Raw genomic sequence first — 19,319 nt, forward strand, 5'->3', positions numbered from 1 at the left:
GTGTAAGTTGCAGAAACTGGAGTGTAAAGCATTGTTTGTGGCACTTTCTAATGTGGTTGAAAAACTCATTGTATAACTTAGCAGGGCATTTTGAGGAGAAAAGAATCATTGTGGGGTCCCAATTTCTTTTACTCAGATTGGAACTTAGAAATACTCAAAAGCTTCAGAATACACTATTGCACTACTTATTCATGTCAATAACTCACAAAAATTCTCTAACAATGATACATATACAGGGTACAGAGAGAGAGAGCGCAGGTGCCATTTTATATACAGAGTAATAAACGGTATCAATTTAAAGCTTTAAACTTGGAAAATGAATTGGGGGTGGGGGAGGCTTTTCTGAACTTGCTTTTTGACAGCTAAATAAATGTATTTCTAAAAGCATTTCTGTTTACTGTTTGAACAGTAAAACATGGATTTGCTCATAGGAATATGTTTAAAAACAGATTTCATTTCCTCCTACACAATACTCATCTTCTTGCTTTTGAAGCACATTCTGCATATTAAAACAGAAGCCTAAAATGACACTTTAGTTAAAGTAAAGCACAAACAACCTGGAGGAAGAATGCTTTGTCTTAGAATGTTTTTAGACCCAAAAGATGAAATAACATGCAAAGTAGATTAATCCTGTATCCTTGTAGCGCATTTATCCTACTTAGAAGCCAGGTTGTGTATACATTTTGTGTTAGCCTGTTGTTGCTATATTGAGAAGGAAGGGCTGTAAATGCCTCCAGAAAAGTACAAATTTCCATGTGAGTAGTGTCTGAATTTAATCAGACGTTCCCACCTTGTCTGTGAAAAGCAGACAGGTGGGAAATTCTCTCAGGTGATATTAGTTGCCCCTGGAATCTTATCACACAATACATTTGACTCCTTTCTCAGATTTCACTTCTGAGAGGCTCGTAAGTCAAAGTTGAAGTTCAATTTTGCTAACTCAGTTCTTGCTCACCCCTGCCTTTCCTTAACTACTGTTTCAAATTCTGCTTCTTGAAGGCACCTGCTAAGTTAACAGTGAGGTTCTGTTACTAAAACAGATTTGAACAAGGCTAGGCATCAGAATTCTGAACTACATGGTTTAGGACTGAGTTATCTAAAGGGCTGCTTTCTCCCATATCAGTTGACCTATTCTCTAAGGTTGTCAAAGGAGGCCTTTCTACGTGTACTGTCCTTGGGCAAACCAAGGCGTTTGGAAACTCCCTCTCTTTTAACTTGAGATCAATTTGATCAGCTTTCTGTTCTGTTTGGCTTTTCCACCTTGGGTTTTTCTAAAGCTTAGTCACTGTTTTTGCATTGCCTGTAACGACTGCTGCTAAATTGTTCTTCTCTGGGCTCTTCTACTGTTCTTGATTGTCTTCATTGTATCACTTTTACTGCTTCTACTGTTATGAGAGTACTGTTTTCTTTGCAGCTTGTTCTTCATTGTTACAGGGTATGGAAGGCCTCCTGTATTCGTATTGTTAATACATTATTATGCTTTTAAAATCCATGGCTGTGAGCCATCTTGGGTGTCCCATTTACTTAGCAACAATGGCGGAATAAAAATACGGGTGTGTGTCACTTACCAGTGTTCTAACTAAGATGGTGGCTTGGTGTCCAGAGGTCTAGGAGCCTCTCATAAGAACAGCCCCACTGGATCAGGCCATAGGCCCATCTAGTCCAGCTTCCTGTATCTCACAGCGGCCCACCAAATGCCCCAGGGAGCACACCAGATAACAAGAGACCTGCATCCTGGTGCCCTCCCTTGCATCTGGCATTCTGACATAGCCCATTTCTAAAATCAGGAGGTTGCACATACACATCATGGCTTGTAAACCGTAATGGATTCTGCAACTGCTTCATTGCCACTGCCTGCGGATCTGAAAGGCTGCTCTCAATTCTCAACTTGTTAGCTGCTGTACTGTGCCGCTGAAAGTGCTGGCTGCTCCAACAGCTGGAAATCACCCCAGCCAGCATTGCATGGGGCCAGCTGACAAGCAGCATTGTGGCTTGTTGCTGGCCCATCAGCTGACCATGTGTGATGCCCGCTGGGGTGATTTCTGGCTGTCAGAGCAGCCAGCATTTCCAGGTGTGTGGTGGAGCAGTCAACAAGTGGAGAGCAGTCTTTCAGGTGCGTGGGCAGCAGTGGGGCACTCGGAGTGTTCTCAGTGGGCTTTTGAGGAGGCTCGTAGGTACCTGTTTGATTGACACCACCGCTTTGATTAATGATGGGCTTCAGGGAATGTATCTCTGTTGTTAACTCTCTGTTAAATACTTGAATTTTCTGGATAACTTATTTTAAAATATCAGTCCATACTTCTGTAGCTACTACAGTATTAATTGGGTAGCTGGCCCAATATGACATACTGTTTGAACAATTATTCTGTTCTAAATTGCATTGTGTGATAGTTATCAGCTGTAAACCTTTCTATGATCTGTAAGCATTTTTTTTAGATTTTTCCGGTTTGAAGATTGTAATGTGAGGTTTGTAATATGCTCGTACCTTACACTCCTGTGTTGGCATATAGATAGATGAAGCCACTTTCCTTCTACATTATTCTACTTGTGAAAGAGATGGTTGAAGTGCTGTTGACATTTAGATTACCCTGGGAAGGAATAAGCATTTAAAGAAGGGTAAAGCCTAAACCCTAAATTGTGGGTAATTGTTAAAAAAAAAAATCTGAAACAATAAAATGCATGAACTACTTGAAATGCTAGGTATTTGGGAAAGTGTGTGTCATTAGTTCTGCTTTTTCATGTTCAATTCTGTACATTCTTGAGAGTGTGAATAACCATCTGCAATCACTTCTTTGGGATGCGTACACTGTTTTTCAACTCTGTTCTGTTGTAGTACTAGACCTTCTTGTGAACAGCTTTAGGAAATGGATAGCTCTTAACATGGCATCACATATGTGTTACTGAAAAAGGACTATTATGTATTTAGAAACTGTTGTATGGTTGACTGTAGTTAGAAACCCTTGGGATTTCCTTGGGCATCTCAATGTCTTGTAAGGCTTTAAAAACATCACCTCCGGTTTCATGGAGAAACCATAAGTAGCGTTTTTTTTTTGCTGTTGGGCTCAGTCTGACAGATGTCCACGGCCTCTGCTGGGCCCAAAGGACCCTCCTGAGAGGCATTTGGGGGGGCCTTGAACCCAATCCACAGATAAGTGAATTCATGGATACGGGATCCGTGGATACAGCCCCCACCCCCAGTATTTGGAGAAAAAGGCATCAAATGTACTACCTTATTAGTATTTATTTTGAAATATAATTTTTAAAAGAATTGTTGCACTGCACTGAATTCTTAGCTCAGGACAAAAATCCTGCAAGGATACAGTGATAGCATTTGATTTTGTGGTTGGGGTCTGTGGACCACAACTAGCCTAAATACTTACTGGCATCACACAGAAAGCTTTTACATGGCTGTTCCATGAATCCTGGCTGGCCAAATCTACTCTTAAAGGCAGAGGTTTTGGGGGAAATACTTGAGCAGAGTGGAGCTGAGTTAGCATAAGAACATAAGTTCACACTTTGCTGTTGTGCAGTGCTGTCACCAGGGGTTGCCAAAGTCAGGCACTGGCCAGGCGCCCCCACCTATAGGACTCCACTGACCAGGTCAACCTTTGAAGTCTCAGTACTGATACAGTGGTATGGTACCCAGGGAATTATTGGGGGTGCTTTGTGGGGTAGTGATCCAGTGCAGTCCTTTGCCTGAGTGAGTTCCCTACTGCCTTTCATTTCCTATCTCTTTCCTGACAAACTATTGGTTTTCATGAATTTGACTTGATGGAGGCCTTTCTATAAACGCTGTCAACTTTGGGAGGGGGAGGGATTTGGCACTAAAGGTTCTTGAGTGAGCTATCAAAAACAGCTTTCAAAATTCTGGAGCTAATTTCAGAATAGAATTATGTAACTTCAGAAACCAGATGTTGTCTATAAGTCTTGAGCATCACAAATTGTAAAAAAAAAAAAAAATCCTTTAAAAAAATATGGCTTTTGTGGGTAACAAAAGTACCCCCGCGTTCATAAGTTATAATGTCAGTATACACTGAAGACCACCAACTTTGTTTGTTTCATGCCATCTTTTGAAGATTGGTAATGCAATATGACTGCATACATTTGGGGGAAAGGAACGTGAATCAGGCCTCATGTCACTCCAGATGAAAGCAATTTTGTAGAGGGTTGCAGAGCTTAAACGTTCAAACACAACCCATTATTATTTTTTCCTTCTAATATTTCATTTGTGTATTTAAACAGATCCAGCAGTGGGAACAGAATCTGGAGAAATTCAACATGGATCTCTTCAGGATGCGCTGTTATCTAGCCAGCCTGCAAGGTGGGGAGTTACCAAATCCCAAGAGCCTTTTGGCAGCTGCAGGTCGTTCTTCGAAGATAGCATTAGGGCGGCTTGGCATCTTCTCAGTTTCATCCTTTCATGCACTGGTGAGCTGAAAGGGGGGTTCATGCAAGTACAATATAAAGAAGTTAGTTTGTTGCAAGATGTGAAAACTGTTTTCATAACAAGTACTTTAAATATTCTGCTGGTAAATGGTTATGCAACTCCATAGCCAGATTTATCCTAAAGCCACAACTTGTGTCCCTTTTTCCTGTGTGAGTAAAAACTTCTTTGAACATGACTAATGTTGTATGATGGAAATAATTCCATCTTGGAAAAAGCCTGCAAACTGCTTGTGGTGTTGGCACACGTGATGTGTTTGCTCTGTATCCATGCCCTAGCAAGTTGTAATTGGCTACAGCTTCTCTGCACATAGATGCAGTCAAATAGATGAGCGCATGGTCATTGCACATGATCTGCATGTGGTTTTTCTCTTCCCCCCTCTTTCATAGACCGGCTTACTGTTTAGGAAATATTGTTATTTTGAATAAAAATTAGAAGCAAACGAAGATTTTATTCCCTTTGTCCCCAAGGCAGACAAACAGTAATGATAGCATAACTATTACTTGCTAAGAGTGAGGTATCCAGAAGTCCTTTTCTAGCAAGATAGCATTTAAAATATTCCATTACAGACCTGTAATTCAGCCTTATGTAAAATACTCAGGGGCATCATAGCCATGGGATCAGTTTAGCTCATTGCATCAGGTGGCAGGCTGGGGAAGGCGATGGTGATGCCTAATGCTCTGTGCCCACCATCTGGCTGCCCCCATCCTCATCTTCAGTGCTCAGAGAACATGTGGGAAGGGCTTACCTTCTATTGCTCCAGTTCCACTGCTGGTATGTATAAATTGGCGAGTGGAAAGATTGCTGGGAGTAGAGGGGTTTTCTCCCTGCTGAGCCATTTTGCTAAAACCGGCAATGAAGCAGGAACAGGATGTTGAAGATGGTAAGGTATGTTCTCGTGGGGGAGGTGAATGTGCGTTGTGGGGGAGAGAGTGATAGACTTTGGAGGGGTGAGTTGCAGAATTTGGGCATGGGTTCAAGTGATGCAACTTGACGTTGACCACCCTTGAAAAAACATGGCATATTTCAATGCATCCCTCGTTTCTGGCATTCAGCGAAGGGACCAATCCTATCCAACTTTCTAGTCCAGATGCAGCCCCAAGGTAACGGAACAAATGTTCTCTTACCTTGAGGAGGCCTCTGTGACCACCACCAACCCCCAGTTTGCGGCACCTGCCCCATAGGCATGGCTGCATATGTGCTGGAAAGTTGGATAGGACTGGGTCCTAAATTTCTTTCTAAAAGCTTCTAAGTGTGTGGCAGGAGAGCAAAGACAGAGGGCAACAGGTGCCTTGGTTGTGTGTGTCTTTGGCTGCAATCCTAACCATACTTTCCTGAGAGTAAGCCCCATTGAACAAAATAGGACTTACTTCTGAGTAGACCTGGTTAGGATTGTGCCCTTTGTTTTTAAACATTCTTAAGTGCCTGCTTTTGAAAAGAAGGGAATACCTTTTTGAATAGTTATTCAAAATGGCTAAGCTACTACTGTCATGTTTTCAGGAAAAATTGACACTTTTTCATCTCAGGATGTTTGTTTTCTAATACATTTGCTAAAAAAAATTCAATTGAGTATGAGATACTCCAATGGACCTGTCCATATTGTAATGTTAGATGAAGAGATAGTGTAATAGGTATGTGCAGATAGGATCATAGGGCTTGTAACAACATAACAACCCTCTCAAAATGTTTGGTGATAGGAAGGGGGGGGGGGTTGGACACATTCCTTCAGCCTGAACTGGAATAAGAATTAGGTGTGCAAATAATGCACCCCAGCAGCAGAGTAAAATTCATTTCCTGACCTTGGACATAAAATCTGTGATGAATTTAAAACTTCTTTTATTTCAGACTTAATTGTAATTAAGTTGTTGTCACCTTCTGTTGAACTAGATATGAATATGCCTACACTCACCTCCTCTTTTTAAAATTAGATCTGCTCCAGGGATGAGGCTGCCCTTAGGAAGCGAACACTCTCTCTGTCTCAGAGGGTACAGAGTAAGAAGGGTTTATTTTCTTCTCTGAAGGGACTGGACACTCTGGCAAGAAAGGCAAAGGAGAAACGGCCTTCTGTCACACAGGTAGTTTCTAGATGTTACATGTCATTTTTATACAATCTTCCGTGTTTTTAAAAAAATGTTATAATAACAATTGTACAAAAACAACATGGAAATTCAGTTTCATTATTATTTTGATACCTATACCAAAAGGAGAGAGGATAAAATTTTATCCTATCAAGTATAATGCTATGTGTCATATTAGAATTTGCATTGTTTTGCCGGTATAAAAGGTGTGCCATTGCCCCTGAAATTGGAAGCCGCTCTGAATCTCTTCTTTTACAAATTACCACATGTCCACATTTATAAATTTTTGCTGTTTATCAGTTTGGTTGATCTGTAAAGTGATCTAAAATGCTATTACCTGTCATGATAAAACTTTATGTTCCCATTCTCAATGAGATATAAAAGTATATACGCTTCTTTTCTTTTCATCAAAACTTTCCTGCTGTTTGGTTGGAAGTTAGTAAATGGGCAACCCAATTCTAAACTAATTTTTAAGTGTTCTGCCAGCAATGGCTGAGCTCTGGTAATGCACGCTGCTTGAAGTGCCAGTGGGAAGACTGGAGTGTTCCCGTGCTGGAGGGAGGTGGGAGGGCAGGGGAATGGGGGCAGGGAGGGGGTGAAACTGGGTGGCAAGGGGAGAAGGGGCTGCAAAGGCTGTGGGAGGGGGTGGATCCAGCAGCGCTGGTGTATGCCGGATCCTATCCTCCTTACCTGCAGTATCCCCACTCAGAGGATACTGATTGTCATCAGACTTGCGCTAGCAACATTATTAGCACTGAGAGAGATATAGAATCCTTTATTGGCATAAAAACAAACAAATCTACAACTATATACATTTGGTCTGCCAGATAACAAATCAACTTCTTGATTGCGCAGCTCAATGACCTGATATAGAAAAGTTGCCACAGTGTCTGTTATTTCCTCAGAAAAATCAGTTAGGAGGTAGCGTATTCTTGCCACGTCTGTAAGTCCTCCCCTTGTTCTCAGTATAGGATCCAAATATCTTTGACGGATCTCAGAGTAGAAGGGACAATAAAGAATAGAATGGACAATGGTCTCAACACAGCCCAGCCCACAAGGGCATCGCCTTTCAGAATGAGCTATGAAATTTCCCAAAAAGGACGGCTGACAGGAATACATTACATCTAGCAAGGGAGAAAGCCCTCCTTTTTTTGATAAATGTGCAGCGAATAAAGATATGAGGCTACTTGACCATACAATACAGGGATCTCCAAACTTAACGGGGAACATACTCTGTTTGCTATCCTATAAAGATCCTGCCTTTCAGTGTCAAGAAATCTGCATTTGATGCACTGATATGCCTCTTGATATGGAAGCTAGCCTAAACGTTCAAAAGACAGCCTGACTGATTTAATTTTCTTTTCCAAAATCGATATGGCAAGGGGCCGATTAGATTCAAATAACATCACGTAGAGCAAGCTTCGAGGATCATTAGCACTGCTCTGAGGAAACCCATTGCAGGGCAGGAAGTTTGTTCTGGGCAGGACACAGGAGAGTCTTTATGGCAGTGACACATATGGAAATCCTATCCCCCTTTTCTCACCCTGAAATGCAAAATAACTGGCATGGATTGGAGGAGATCCATTGGAAACCAGGTGGCCTACGGGGGAGGTAAATAAGCAAGTGCAGTACTGGGACTAGCTGGTTCCCCCCCCCCCCCAATAGCTTGAAGTGTACACTCTGGCAGCTGTGCTGCATGTTAACCACTGGTGGGGGATAGGATTGGGCTGTAAGTTTGTTTAATTTATAAACTTTACTGGCACTGAGTGTTAGACTTCACATAAGTAGTATAGTATAGTAGGGGCAGAGATTGTTCAGGGATCTGTCTCAGCGCTCCTCACTATGGTACATTAATACTAATGTTTGAATTTGGGAGTTGTTCATGCAGTGATAATCTGTGGACTAATGACTTGATCATAATAACGACTTTGTATGATCATGATCAAACATAGCACCGGTTTCGTGTTGTAGCCCTCCAGTCATAGTACAGGGCAAAGCAAAGAATCCTGTATTATAGTCAGTGACCCAGTAGGTAAATAAATGTGTCTTAAGCCACTTAGCTAAACCGAACCAGTCTCCCCTTCATCCGAAAAAGCAACATTGAGAGGGGATTCTCAATATGAGTTTCCTAAGCACAACTGGTCCATTGAACTACTTTCAATAAAACAGCATTCCTTTTACGGTGCAGAAATTATGATGAGGTCATTTAGAATTCAATAAAAGGAAAGTGGAAGATATACAAAGAGAGTGCAGCCAGTACAACTCAAGTAGAATTTTATTATGGTTGTGAAATCATCAGTGATACACAAACTGCCTGTTGTTAGCTCCAGAAAGGTAATGAAAGATAAGGAGCAACCTGTTTGATCACTGAATTCTGGTTATTCTGAACATAGGTGGCTAAAAGGTCAAGATGTCCAAGTATTGTCATAAGAATTGTCTTTAGATTATTAGTCTGTGAAATAGAATAGCTTCTGCAAAAAATTCTCCGATTGTACTAGAAAAAAGGGAGAACCCCCCCTCTTTAATCCTTTGTCCCGTTCCCCCCCCCCTTTGTCCTCCAACAAATTGGTGGTTGAGAGGAGTGGTTTGGGCTCAGAGGTAGCTATCTCTGAGCCAATGATCTTCCACTCTCCAGCAAGCAATTTGTAGAAGGGGATTTTGCTTCCTCTGAGCCCAGGCTATGTTAGAACAGGGCAAAAGGTTATCAGCCAAAAGAATTGCTCTTCTACTGCTTGCAAACAGGCTGCTTGCAAACTAAGGCACCAAAAAAAAAAAAAACTTAGACCAAAGGTTAAGATTGAAAGGAAGTTTACTTACAATCTGATGTAAGTAAGCTCATACAGACACTTATATCAAGATTCTCAACACTGAAAGACCAGGAGCCCTCAGTAGTTGCCCCTGGATGCATTCAGGTATAATAAAAACAGTAACTAAAACTGGAGACTAGGAAACACACATCTGTAGTACAACAAAAGGTCAGCAAAAAGGAAGCTATATACACACAAAAAAGAAATCACCTTTTACAATGAACATTAAAGGGACTAGTTACAATATTACTTCAAAGAACTAGATGCTCCTTCTACTGGTGGATACTACTCAGTGTTGCTATTCCCCAACAGGCTATCTACCAATGGTTGCTCCACAGACAAAGGGAGGACTTCAACTTTATCCCTAAAAAAACAATTGGTAGTACATACACCAGAGAGGAGACACTTCCTTTGAATTCAGTTCTTTCTGCCTAGACTCTTTCCAGACTCTTGGGTGGGTGGGAGTGAGCTAATAAGAAGATGGTAGTGTGTTGTGAGAACCTGAATATGGTGGTGGTTTCTCAAAGTCATCCTGTCTGGTTGTTCTTTGTGATGATTGGTGCAAGAAGCGAGGTGTGTGTCTTCCTGCTTGGGTCACATAATTCTCCCATGGCCCTGGCATAGTGTCTTAAAGCTGTCCTCTGCTATCAGGGATAGATTCCTGCAGCATTATGTAGTGTTGGGTGCACAGCAGTTGCCTGGGGTGAGTGCTAGGATTTTGGGGGACTGGTTAATGTTCTGATCCACTATGGTCTCCTTATGGCAAGGGTTTCCAACCCTTCCTTTTTCAGAAGTTCAGCTCTTGGGATGTTCAAATGCCAACATCCCATTTTCAACAGAGATAACTCTTTTGCAGCTGTTCAGCATCATGTATTTATAGTTCCTTTTTCCTTCTGTTTTCTTGTGAAATAGTTATGCTATGCAATGTGTTGTGTATACTTTAACCTACGCATTTATTTTAATTAGATTTTTGACTCTGCTGGAGGACATGGATTTACTGGAAGCCAGCTACCTCAGAATTCCAGTAATTCTACAGAGGTAAGATAAAGTAACCTTTGCACTGCAACATTGCACTTTCTTAATATGTTTCTTAAATCACAGAACGTTAATATATGAAAAAGCATCAAGCCAGAGGGAAGTCTGTTTGGACAAATTGATGGATCTACTACTCTTCTACTGGAGATTGGTCAGACTTGGTCAAATCAGTCAGGCTTCCTGTCTATGTTAATAAAGGAGAGGAAGAGTAAAAACTTCCATGTTTCATTCAGCTTATCCTGTGTGGTCTCCTATTCTGAAATCGTTAATACTATCTCTTCATTTTGGTCCTGCTATCTGTTTTCCTATTTTAACATGGTGCTATTTTATCTGTGTTTGATGTGTTGGTGTTTGTGCAGTTTTATTGTATTTTACATTTTCCTTTTAATATTTTGTAAGCCCTGTGGTTTCCTTTTGCAGAAAAGTGTGATAGAGCTTGGACTCATTTTGTTGAATATATCTATCAATGAATTTACTTTGCCTGGATATTTGTACAGACAGGATTGGGGCCTTGTTGTATCAAGAGCTGACTAGTACATGATCTAAATGCCTCCAAGTATTTTTTTTATTTGTGTTACTGATGAAGAAATGTGCTTTGGGTTCAGCAATCAATTCTAAGCAAGAAATGTAGATTTCTCAAGAGATTACCTGAGATTTCCCAAGTAGATTTCTCAGGAGATTACCAAGAGACTATGGGATTTGAAAATTAGGGGGATACCAGGAAAGGGGGGGGGGTTGAAGACAGAACCCTAATATACAGGGCTTTGTTTCATTTGATTACAATAAACTCCATAGTCCCGCAGGAACCCTTTATTTGTATCCAATCTCTCACCCCTGAGATATGCCCCCTTGGGAGAAGGTGGAGGGCAGGGTCCATCAGAGTGATTTCTGTTTCTTCTCCATCACAGTGAAATATATGAGCTGTGCATATATAACTGGAACACATACAGGTGTTCATATTGCACAGGAAACATGGAAAGAACTGCTTGTTTCAGTATCTGAAATAACTAAATTTAGCCCCCTGTCTCCCTCGCCCCCCAAATTCAGCTGCTTAATACCTTTGTCACCAAAAAGAGTTTAGCCAGTCACATCCATCAAACATGGGCGAGTATTTGTACATGTGAAACTGATGGCAATTCACAACTTAAGTTATTTTTCCCAAACCTGAGTGTCTTTTATTTTGCTGGAATACTGTATCTTTCTCCAACCCCAGTAACAAAAAAAACACACACAAAACAACTCAGGGCATGCTGCGTCTATCTGTATTTAAAATGAGTTAGTTCAATGGTCGTAGTGTGATGCAGATCATTTCAGAAAATTAGGAACTCCCATATTCTTACATCTGGCGTGGCTTACAGTAAAACCAAAGGAAAAATTGTGATCTTTTTTCTCCCTTATATTGGGCTTCCTGTTTGTATTTTTTCCCCTTGTGGGCATGTGCTAGGAATACTTTTTTCCCTCCTGCACAAGAAATTGTCTCATAGATTTCCTTTGGCATAAGCAAACTTCAGGACCAAACCAGCTGTCATAACCAAAAAGCTTTTATTGAGCGAATGTTTCAATAATATCAGACGTGGGGCTGGCCGGGCTTCACTTTGGGGCTGCTCTCTGTGTTATGCAGTAGGGTTCCAAGTTTAGCCCGTGTCCTTTGGCTTTTGCATTCCTGAACACTAGAAGTGTCCCAGCATCCATAGTGAATTGTCCTATTAAACCCCAGTGGATCATTCTTTCAAATAAGGTCAGATTTTGAGGTTGTATGCCATTTGATCCTGCAACCTTGAAAAGCTCCCCCAACAGTGTAGCCGTTCATGTATAGAAGTCCTGCTTCTGTGAAGTACTTGTGCTCCACAATTGGACGATTCCAGTTGTGTTATACAAGGTGGATAAGTTTGTGTTTAACAAGACGATTTTCAGGTTTCACTTCAGAGTTTGAGAAAAGCTTCTTGTTAGCATTGGGAATGTTGTACTGTGCTTTCTGATCCCTTTGCCCTTCTCCTCCAGACAACTGAAATAGCTGCACAAACCCAGCATTTTTAAAATTTATTGGAATATTTGCTCGTGTGTTTCCATCTGTCCATTTTCAGGACAGATGGAAAATCTGTAATTTATAATGAGCCTAAAGTGGGGAGCCACATTGCCCCTTCTCTGGCAGTTGCTCTCCTGAATGAGCCTGTGCCCTTATGAAATAAATAAGATTGGGGCATCCTGGCTATGTATAGGTTTTTTAATTTTTAATTTTAATTTTTTTAAAGGCTTTGAATAACAGTGTCTGCAGCTTTGCAGGGCTTTCTACAGTTCCTTAATGCTCTTCCAACAACTTGAAAAGTGATTCACCGTTAGCTCGCAAAACCACTAGGGCTGGAAACAAGCCTATTTTGTTAGGAAATTTTGAAGAAAAACAAAATCAACCCGTTGCAAGAGACTTCCTGATGAGTTCAATGAAGCACAGCCCCGTTAAATATTCCATGCAGGTTTTCTGAGGTGTTTCATATAAAAACAGTGACAAAGACAGGGAAACTGTGAAGTAACCAACTGCTCTTCAAGCAACACCGTGGCATAACACACGATACTCTACAATCCTGGCACATGTTTCTGGAAAACTGAATGTGTTGTCAGAACTCTGTGTGGCAATGAATGAATAAAGTATTGTGGCATGAGTCACTGTGCAGACATAGCTGGAAAAAACCCCTTAGCTTCAATGGAAAAGGTGGATAAAACATAACCAGCTAAGTGTTTTTGTCAAACATAGAGTGCAGGGGCAGCCCCGTCCATTAGGTGGTTGCCTCAGCAACAGACAGTGGGGACAAGAAGATGGCAGATTCAAGGTGCCCTTCACCCCAAGTCTGCCACCACCTCCTGCCAGCCTGCTGCAGTTGCAACTGACCCTGATCCACATAACCAGCCTTAGGAGCTGCGGGGTCCAATGCAAAACATTTTTGTGGGGGGGACACCCTTGCACCCCCCCCACAGTCACCAGGATGAGCAGCAGCAGTGAAGCTCCTGGCAGCAGCATTGCCACCAACTGCTTGGGGGGGGGGCAATTTCAAGCCAATTGCACCTGGGGGCAGATGGGAGGGAGGGCTGTCCATAGTTGGTGCTTTGCTCGCCGCGCTTTCCTTGTGATGTGTCAGCATAGAATCTTCTATGCCAGAGCATAAGCTACAGAGTGAGGCACCAGATGCAGCTGTGGGCACTTCGCTCACAGCCCCCAGTGTGGTGCCCCTCCGGGCATGGGGCACAAGTTGGTAAAATTGCCAGCCCTGCTGATCCATTTTCCACCCTGTAAGTGAGCAGAAGATGGATCGCCTGCTTCCCTACCTTCCTCCAGGCATGGTAGGAATTCTTCAAACACAGAAGTGTAGGAATTCTAGTTTGATTTACAGAGACCAAGCTAATGAAAGAGCTCCTCTGTTTGCGCAGTCTCTCTCAAACAAATCAGAAGTCCTGCTCTTCTGCTGATGAAGAAACCATGTGAGGAATGTTGTAAGTGGCAGCATTTTTTTGGGAATTGTGCAATGGCGGCATCAGGCAGTGTTCAGGTTGTGCTACCTCTTGATAGGATGCTTACATCAAACCATCAGGCCTTTGCAAATATCTTTGTTCCGTTATTCCTGGTAACTGAACCCTAAAACAGTTTGTACTGTTCGTAAAGACTCATGGCTATGCAGCTGAACAAAGAAAACTCTCACAGAGCAGGCCTTCCACTGTGTTACCCTTAAATTTGTCTCTATCTGTTGGCAATTGTGTCAGTGGATTTGGTAGGCTGAAGATAGAAGTGTGACAGGAGTGCTGCACTGGACACACACTGGCAGCACTCTGAAGCATTTGGGTTCAGGATCGCTAATGTGTGTTCAGACAACCTCCGCCAATGACAGACAATGCTTCTCTATCTTTATACTTAGCAAGGAAGTTACTGCTGGACTACATGCTGGACTAAATGCTACTACTCTTAGTAGCATTTAGCAAGACATTTGACTGCAGATTCAGAGAGATTCTGGGTCTCGATTTCTTTTGCAGGCTTCATATTGGAGGTTTACTGCAGGGAACACCCTCTTCCATGATGTGTATTGGTTGCTTTGTTTCTGTTGTCACATCTTACATGAGAATATCGGATGGTTTTCATAGATGTAGTCATTTTAATATCGGGGAGGTGATAAAACATTTAAGCCTGACTTCTCCATTATTATATTTCCTTATCCAAATGGCATTGAATTGCAGTGCCCTCTGCTGATGAAATGCTTTAATGAGCCTCAAACTTCTGAAACCTATTGAATAAAAGTTCTACTTTAAAAGTACATAGAATGCTCTCAAGCCATGCTTTGTGATGCAGACGGTTCTGGATGCCACCTCAAATGTCAGCCCACTTTAAAGATGGGAGTAACTTGCTTGTAGATCAGCATAGTGGCATGCTTAAGATTGCTCCTGTTCCCTTGAAATCAGTGATGCACTACAGGAACTGAAGTTGCACAGAATCAGAGTGAGAAAGGTCACTTATTCAATTCTTGCACAGAATTTGTGTCCAACTTGCATATTGTGTTGCATACAGGGGACATATCTAGGAATATTCTCATTCTGAATATAAATAATCAAGTTCTGTGTAAGATGTTCTCCAGTAACTGTGCCTTTTAAGAATTGGTTTAATCTTCATTTTCATGGAGCCTTCTCTTGTGAATGAGCTATGATGGTGTGCTGTTAGGAACTGGATGGAAGCAACCAAGTGACTTTCACCAACAAAGGAGCTTTAGAGAAGGGGGTTTATTGCTGTTTGCATATTGGAAAACTGTAATAATTAAAGGGAAAAAAGTAATGTGAAACTTTGGACAAGGCCAGAACATGATGCCAATTTAATAATTTGGGGGTGGTGGTGGTGATATTACAGTAAATTCTAACTAATCACAAACCTGCTTTACACAACAGTATTCTTATCTTCTGTTTTCCTTGGAAGCCTGTATTTTACTCTATCTAATTTTATTTTCTAGTTTTCATATTTTACTGTTTATTTTGTATTTAAAAATACCGCAGTGTACCCTTAATTATCAGCACCAAATCTGTGGGGACCCCAGAAATGCAGTGGAGCAGCTGCACTGATGCCTGCCATCTTGGATGCAAGCACACGTCACATCACCAGCATGCAATGGATGTGTGCATTACAGGAAATCCAAGATGGCAGATATTGGCAGCATGGCTGCAGGAGAGCATTTCATGTAGCTACTAAGGTAAGCCTCCAAAAGATTTGAAGAAGGTTTACCTTAGTGCCCGACTAGAGCACTTTCTGGCAGCTGCACAGCTGGAACTGACCACCTTGAGCATGCTGTCTGCTGGTCTTCTCCACTCAGTGCTGTCTGCTAGGTGCTTTCCCAGTGCTAGGTGCTGTGAGGATTAATGGGGGACCAGCAGGCGTGCTTGCACTGGGACAGTGAAGTAGGAAAGCTGAGTGTTTTTTTGTCTCTGCTTTCCACTGCTACCTGACGTTTCCTTACCAAAATCCTCATGTTCGTCCTTGCTAGCTTGTCTTCCTCTAAGGCTATTGTTCCTCTCTCAAAATGTATTCTGTGTACTAAAATACTACCATAACAAAATGCTGTAGCTGGCATAAGGAAAGCCTGAGAGTGAAGCATTTGCAGCCAATAGTGAGAGAGCTCTTAGGTAAGATTTGTAACCTGTTTATGTTTAAACCATAGACACTTCTGTATTTCAAAATGTTTAGTAATGTGTAGCAATGTCTGGGTAATATTGCTGTATTAAAATTTTGCATGTGTTTCCTTTTTTTCTCTCTTCCAGCAGAAAGTAGATGAATTTCTCAATGTATATTGTTCAGCTCCAGAGAATGTGGCAAAGGAGAACACATGGGACATCCAAACATTTATTCACTTTCCTGATGGCCAAGGAGTAACATTAACTCTCAAACCAGAACAAAGAATAGAGGATGTTTTGGCTCTGGCTTGCAAGGTACACAATTCTGCACCTTATTATAGTGTGTTAATCAACCTAGTTAGGTCTTTAAAGCCCAGCTGTTTTCTTGCAAATGGTAGTGAGGTGGAAATGGTGAAAGCTAGGTGATGTTTATTTATCACATATTCTGAGCTACATGATAAGACAACAGACTGAGAGGGCATATTAACCTCAGAACAATCAAGCATGAGATTTTACATCTTAAACCTTTTTCTGTTTGTTTCAGTATTTTAATAGGCAAATATTTAATAATAAAATATGAGAGATTTAATCCAAGAACCATAAAAAGTACTAAAATTACTACTTGGTTGATAAAGTCAACAACATTCACAATATCTCCTCTCCGAAATCACAGAAATAGTTAAATGGATCAGCCCAAATATAGGGTTGGGCTGTATTTATTTAAATGATTTCTATACTGTTTTTCTATGCTCAGATGTATAGGAAATGGGGATGCAATTCAAGACATACTTGTTGTGAAGCTCTTTTCATGAATGGAAGGCGAGTTGCTCTTGTGCAGGGACCCCTTTCATGAGTACAGTTCTCTCTACTCATAGAAGGAGTTTCCTCAAGTGCCGAATTAAGTTTGAATGTTCAGTCTGTTGTCATCAGTGGCTTTGATCTAATTTATAAGAATGCAGCCATAGTCACTTGAGTGTAACTTGTGTGACAAATGCACAGAATTGCAAGCAATGGTTAAAAGTAGCCAAATGTCTTAAGGACACAAAAACGAACAAAATTTAACAACTGAACACCTGAAAAAACTCAAGTCCAAATTAAGACAAATTACATGGAGGATTTAAATATGATTTAAGCATGGTCAGTTTTTTGAGTGTATCTCTTTTAGGTAGACAAGGGAGGAGTAGAGAACAGCACCGCTTGTGTGTATGTGTATGGTGGTGAAGGAGAGTAGGGTGGAGAATTTGACCCAGAGACTAATTTGCTCATCCTTTATTGTTAGTTGAAATTTAAATTGGTGTGTTCCATCTTATGGATCTTCTTTAACTGCAGCAAATAGGACTGTCTGGGAAACTCCCTGTCTGGCCAGCCCCAATACTTTTCCAACCAGGGTAGATTGCCTTGTAGCAAAGTAGAGAAATACAACTAAGCTTTTTCCTGTAATCCCTATTAAATGAATAAGGGTGCTAAATCCACTGAGCTGTAATTGTTCTGACACAATATGAAGATATTTTATTATTATTGTTAATTATTAAGAATATTTATATATTGCTTTTCAACAAAAAATTCACAAAATGGTTTATAGAGAAAATTCAATAAATAAAAGCTGTCATTGTTCATATCTGTTCCCAGCCTTAATACACACAGTGGACTTCTAATTTCTATTTTTATTTTGTAATTTTGTTTCGTATGAAATAGTAAGGGAAGAAAAAGATGAGCTGTTGTAAGCAATTGCAGAGTGACCACTAGGCGGCATGAGAGAGCTGAAGTCAGGGGAATCCGTTTCGAGGAAAATATTGCTATTTGGACTCAGAAGAACAGTAATTATTTTGGGCAAAGTTTAGTGGAAGCAAATGTTTTGTTTGTTTGTTTGTTTATTTTAGTGGAAGCAAATATTTGATTGATTGATTGATTGATTGATTGATATTCCGCCTTTCTCCCCAAAGGGCACCCAATACTTCCTCTATTGTGAAAGAATATCTATTTATGGAAACTATATAACTTTTTTCTTTTGCGTCTATCACTTCATTGATCTGAAGTTATTTCAATTTCTTTTTCAATTAAAACTTCTTTTCTTTTTTATCTTTCTTTCTATGTTGAATATTTAAATGTTTTTCATAAGCAGTCTCTTAATGCTGACTCCTTTCTGCCACATCTTTCCTGGTTCTTTTTTCTTACCTTTCCACACTTCTCTGGTGAGTGTCGGGAATCTTCATTCTCTAGCACAACATGGTGTTTGAATGTATGTGTGCGTTTGTTCTTGTGTGTGTTGTAGGGTGGTAAAGATAAGGGAGACAAGGGTGCTTGGTTCTTAATGGCTACCATGAGATTTAAGCCATCTAACTGTCACTGTGGAGTAGATGCAGTTGAATAGATAATCTTCGTTATTTACTAACTTGTCATCTGTATGTTTGTGTAAGAATGGTTTTGTTGTACAGTTCTTAAAACCGACTGCTTTGTAAAGCATTCATTCTATTAAAAACGCTTGTGTGCAATCACTATATCCATAAAACGCATTTGAACTTCTAGATGTTTTCAGGCAATTGAGCCATGATTGCAAATGAGCTGTGGAAGGTTTCTGACTTGCATGTCTCTTCCTCTTTCCCCCTTAAGCAAGTGAGGGTAGGAAACCAAAAACATCCACCTTCAGGTTTTAAATAGATTAGTTTTGCATTTTATCCAAATCTGAGAAACTGTGGTTTATTCTAACAAACCAGGATCTGAAGCCATGGTATATGCCTGATTTTTTGGTGTGTTAACCTTAGATGATCACCCACATAGAAATGTCACTGTCTTCTTCAGCAGTTTATATGCATGGCATTTGTATTATTTAGGGTCTTTCAAGTTAGTATCGGGCCTGTGATAGCATTTCGGGTTTTTTTAAAAGAGAAAAGCAATAGATTTTATGTAGTAGGTGATTTTTTAAAGAAATTTGCAGAAAGACATAATTGGAAATGTTGCTATTTTTGCTACTCTTTTCATTGCACATGCATATAATATATATGTGTATATATATGTGTGTGTGTGTATATATATAAATTTTTTAAACATAGTATCATTAGAAGATTTTTTTGAATAGTTTCTTGAGTTAGGCTCACAGTTGTTTGTTCATAGGAATTAAAAATGCTTCTTTTTTTGCCGATACGGTATGAATCGGGAACTATGTAAACAAAAAATATGGGCTATGATAGGGATATTTGCACTGATTTCAGTTGCAATGAATTAAATAAGACATTTTGAAGAAATAGCCAAGGAAATTTTAAATCAAATGATGTTGTGCATTATTTAAATAAAATGTTCTGCTCAGTTGCCTTGTCAAGCTGAATA

The 19,319-nt window shown here is 40.5% G+C and overlaps 1 protein-coding gene across 5 annotated transcripts in view; it reads left to right on the top strand.

Moving 5' to 3' along the window:
• TIAM2 (TIAM Rac1 associated GEF 2) overlaps positions 1–19,319 on the top strand; it is a 178,169-nt gene that overhangs the window by 83,975 nt on the left and 74,875 nt on the right. For 3 of the 5 annotated variants that reach the window (XM_066615857.1, XM_066615875.1, XM_066615866.1), the window contains 4 exons: positions 4,240–4,425; positions 6,370–6,516; positions 10,293–10,364; positions 16,143–16,310. In XM_066615857.1, the coding sequence (XP_066471954.1) occupies positions 4,240–4,425; positions 6,370–6,516; positions 10,293–10,364; positions 16,143–16,310 (573 nt within the window). Of the gene's footprint in view, positions 1–4,239; positions 4,426–6,369; positions 6,517–10,292; positions 10,365–16,142; positions 16,311–18,117; positions 18,188–19,319 lie in introns of those variants that run through there. The other 2 variants (XM_066615885.1, XM_066615892.1) reach the window with 2 other exon arrangements.

The sequence above is a fragment of the Tiliqua scincoides genome, chromosome 1 (assembly GCF_035046505.1).
Source record: "Tiliqua scincoides isolate rTilSci1 chromosome 1, rTilSci1.hap2, whole genome shotgun sequence".
Classification (NCBI taxonomy): Eukaryota; Metazoa; Chordata; class Lepidosauria; order Squamata; family Scincidae; genus Tiliqua; species Tiliqua scincoides.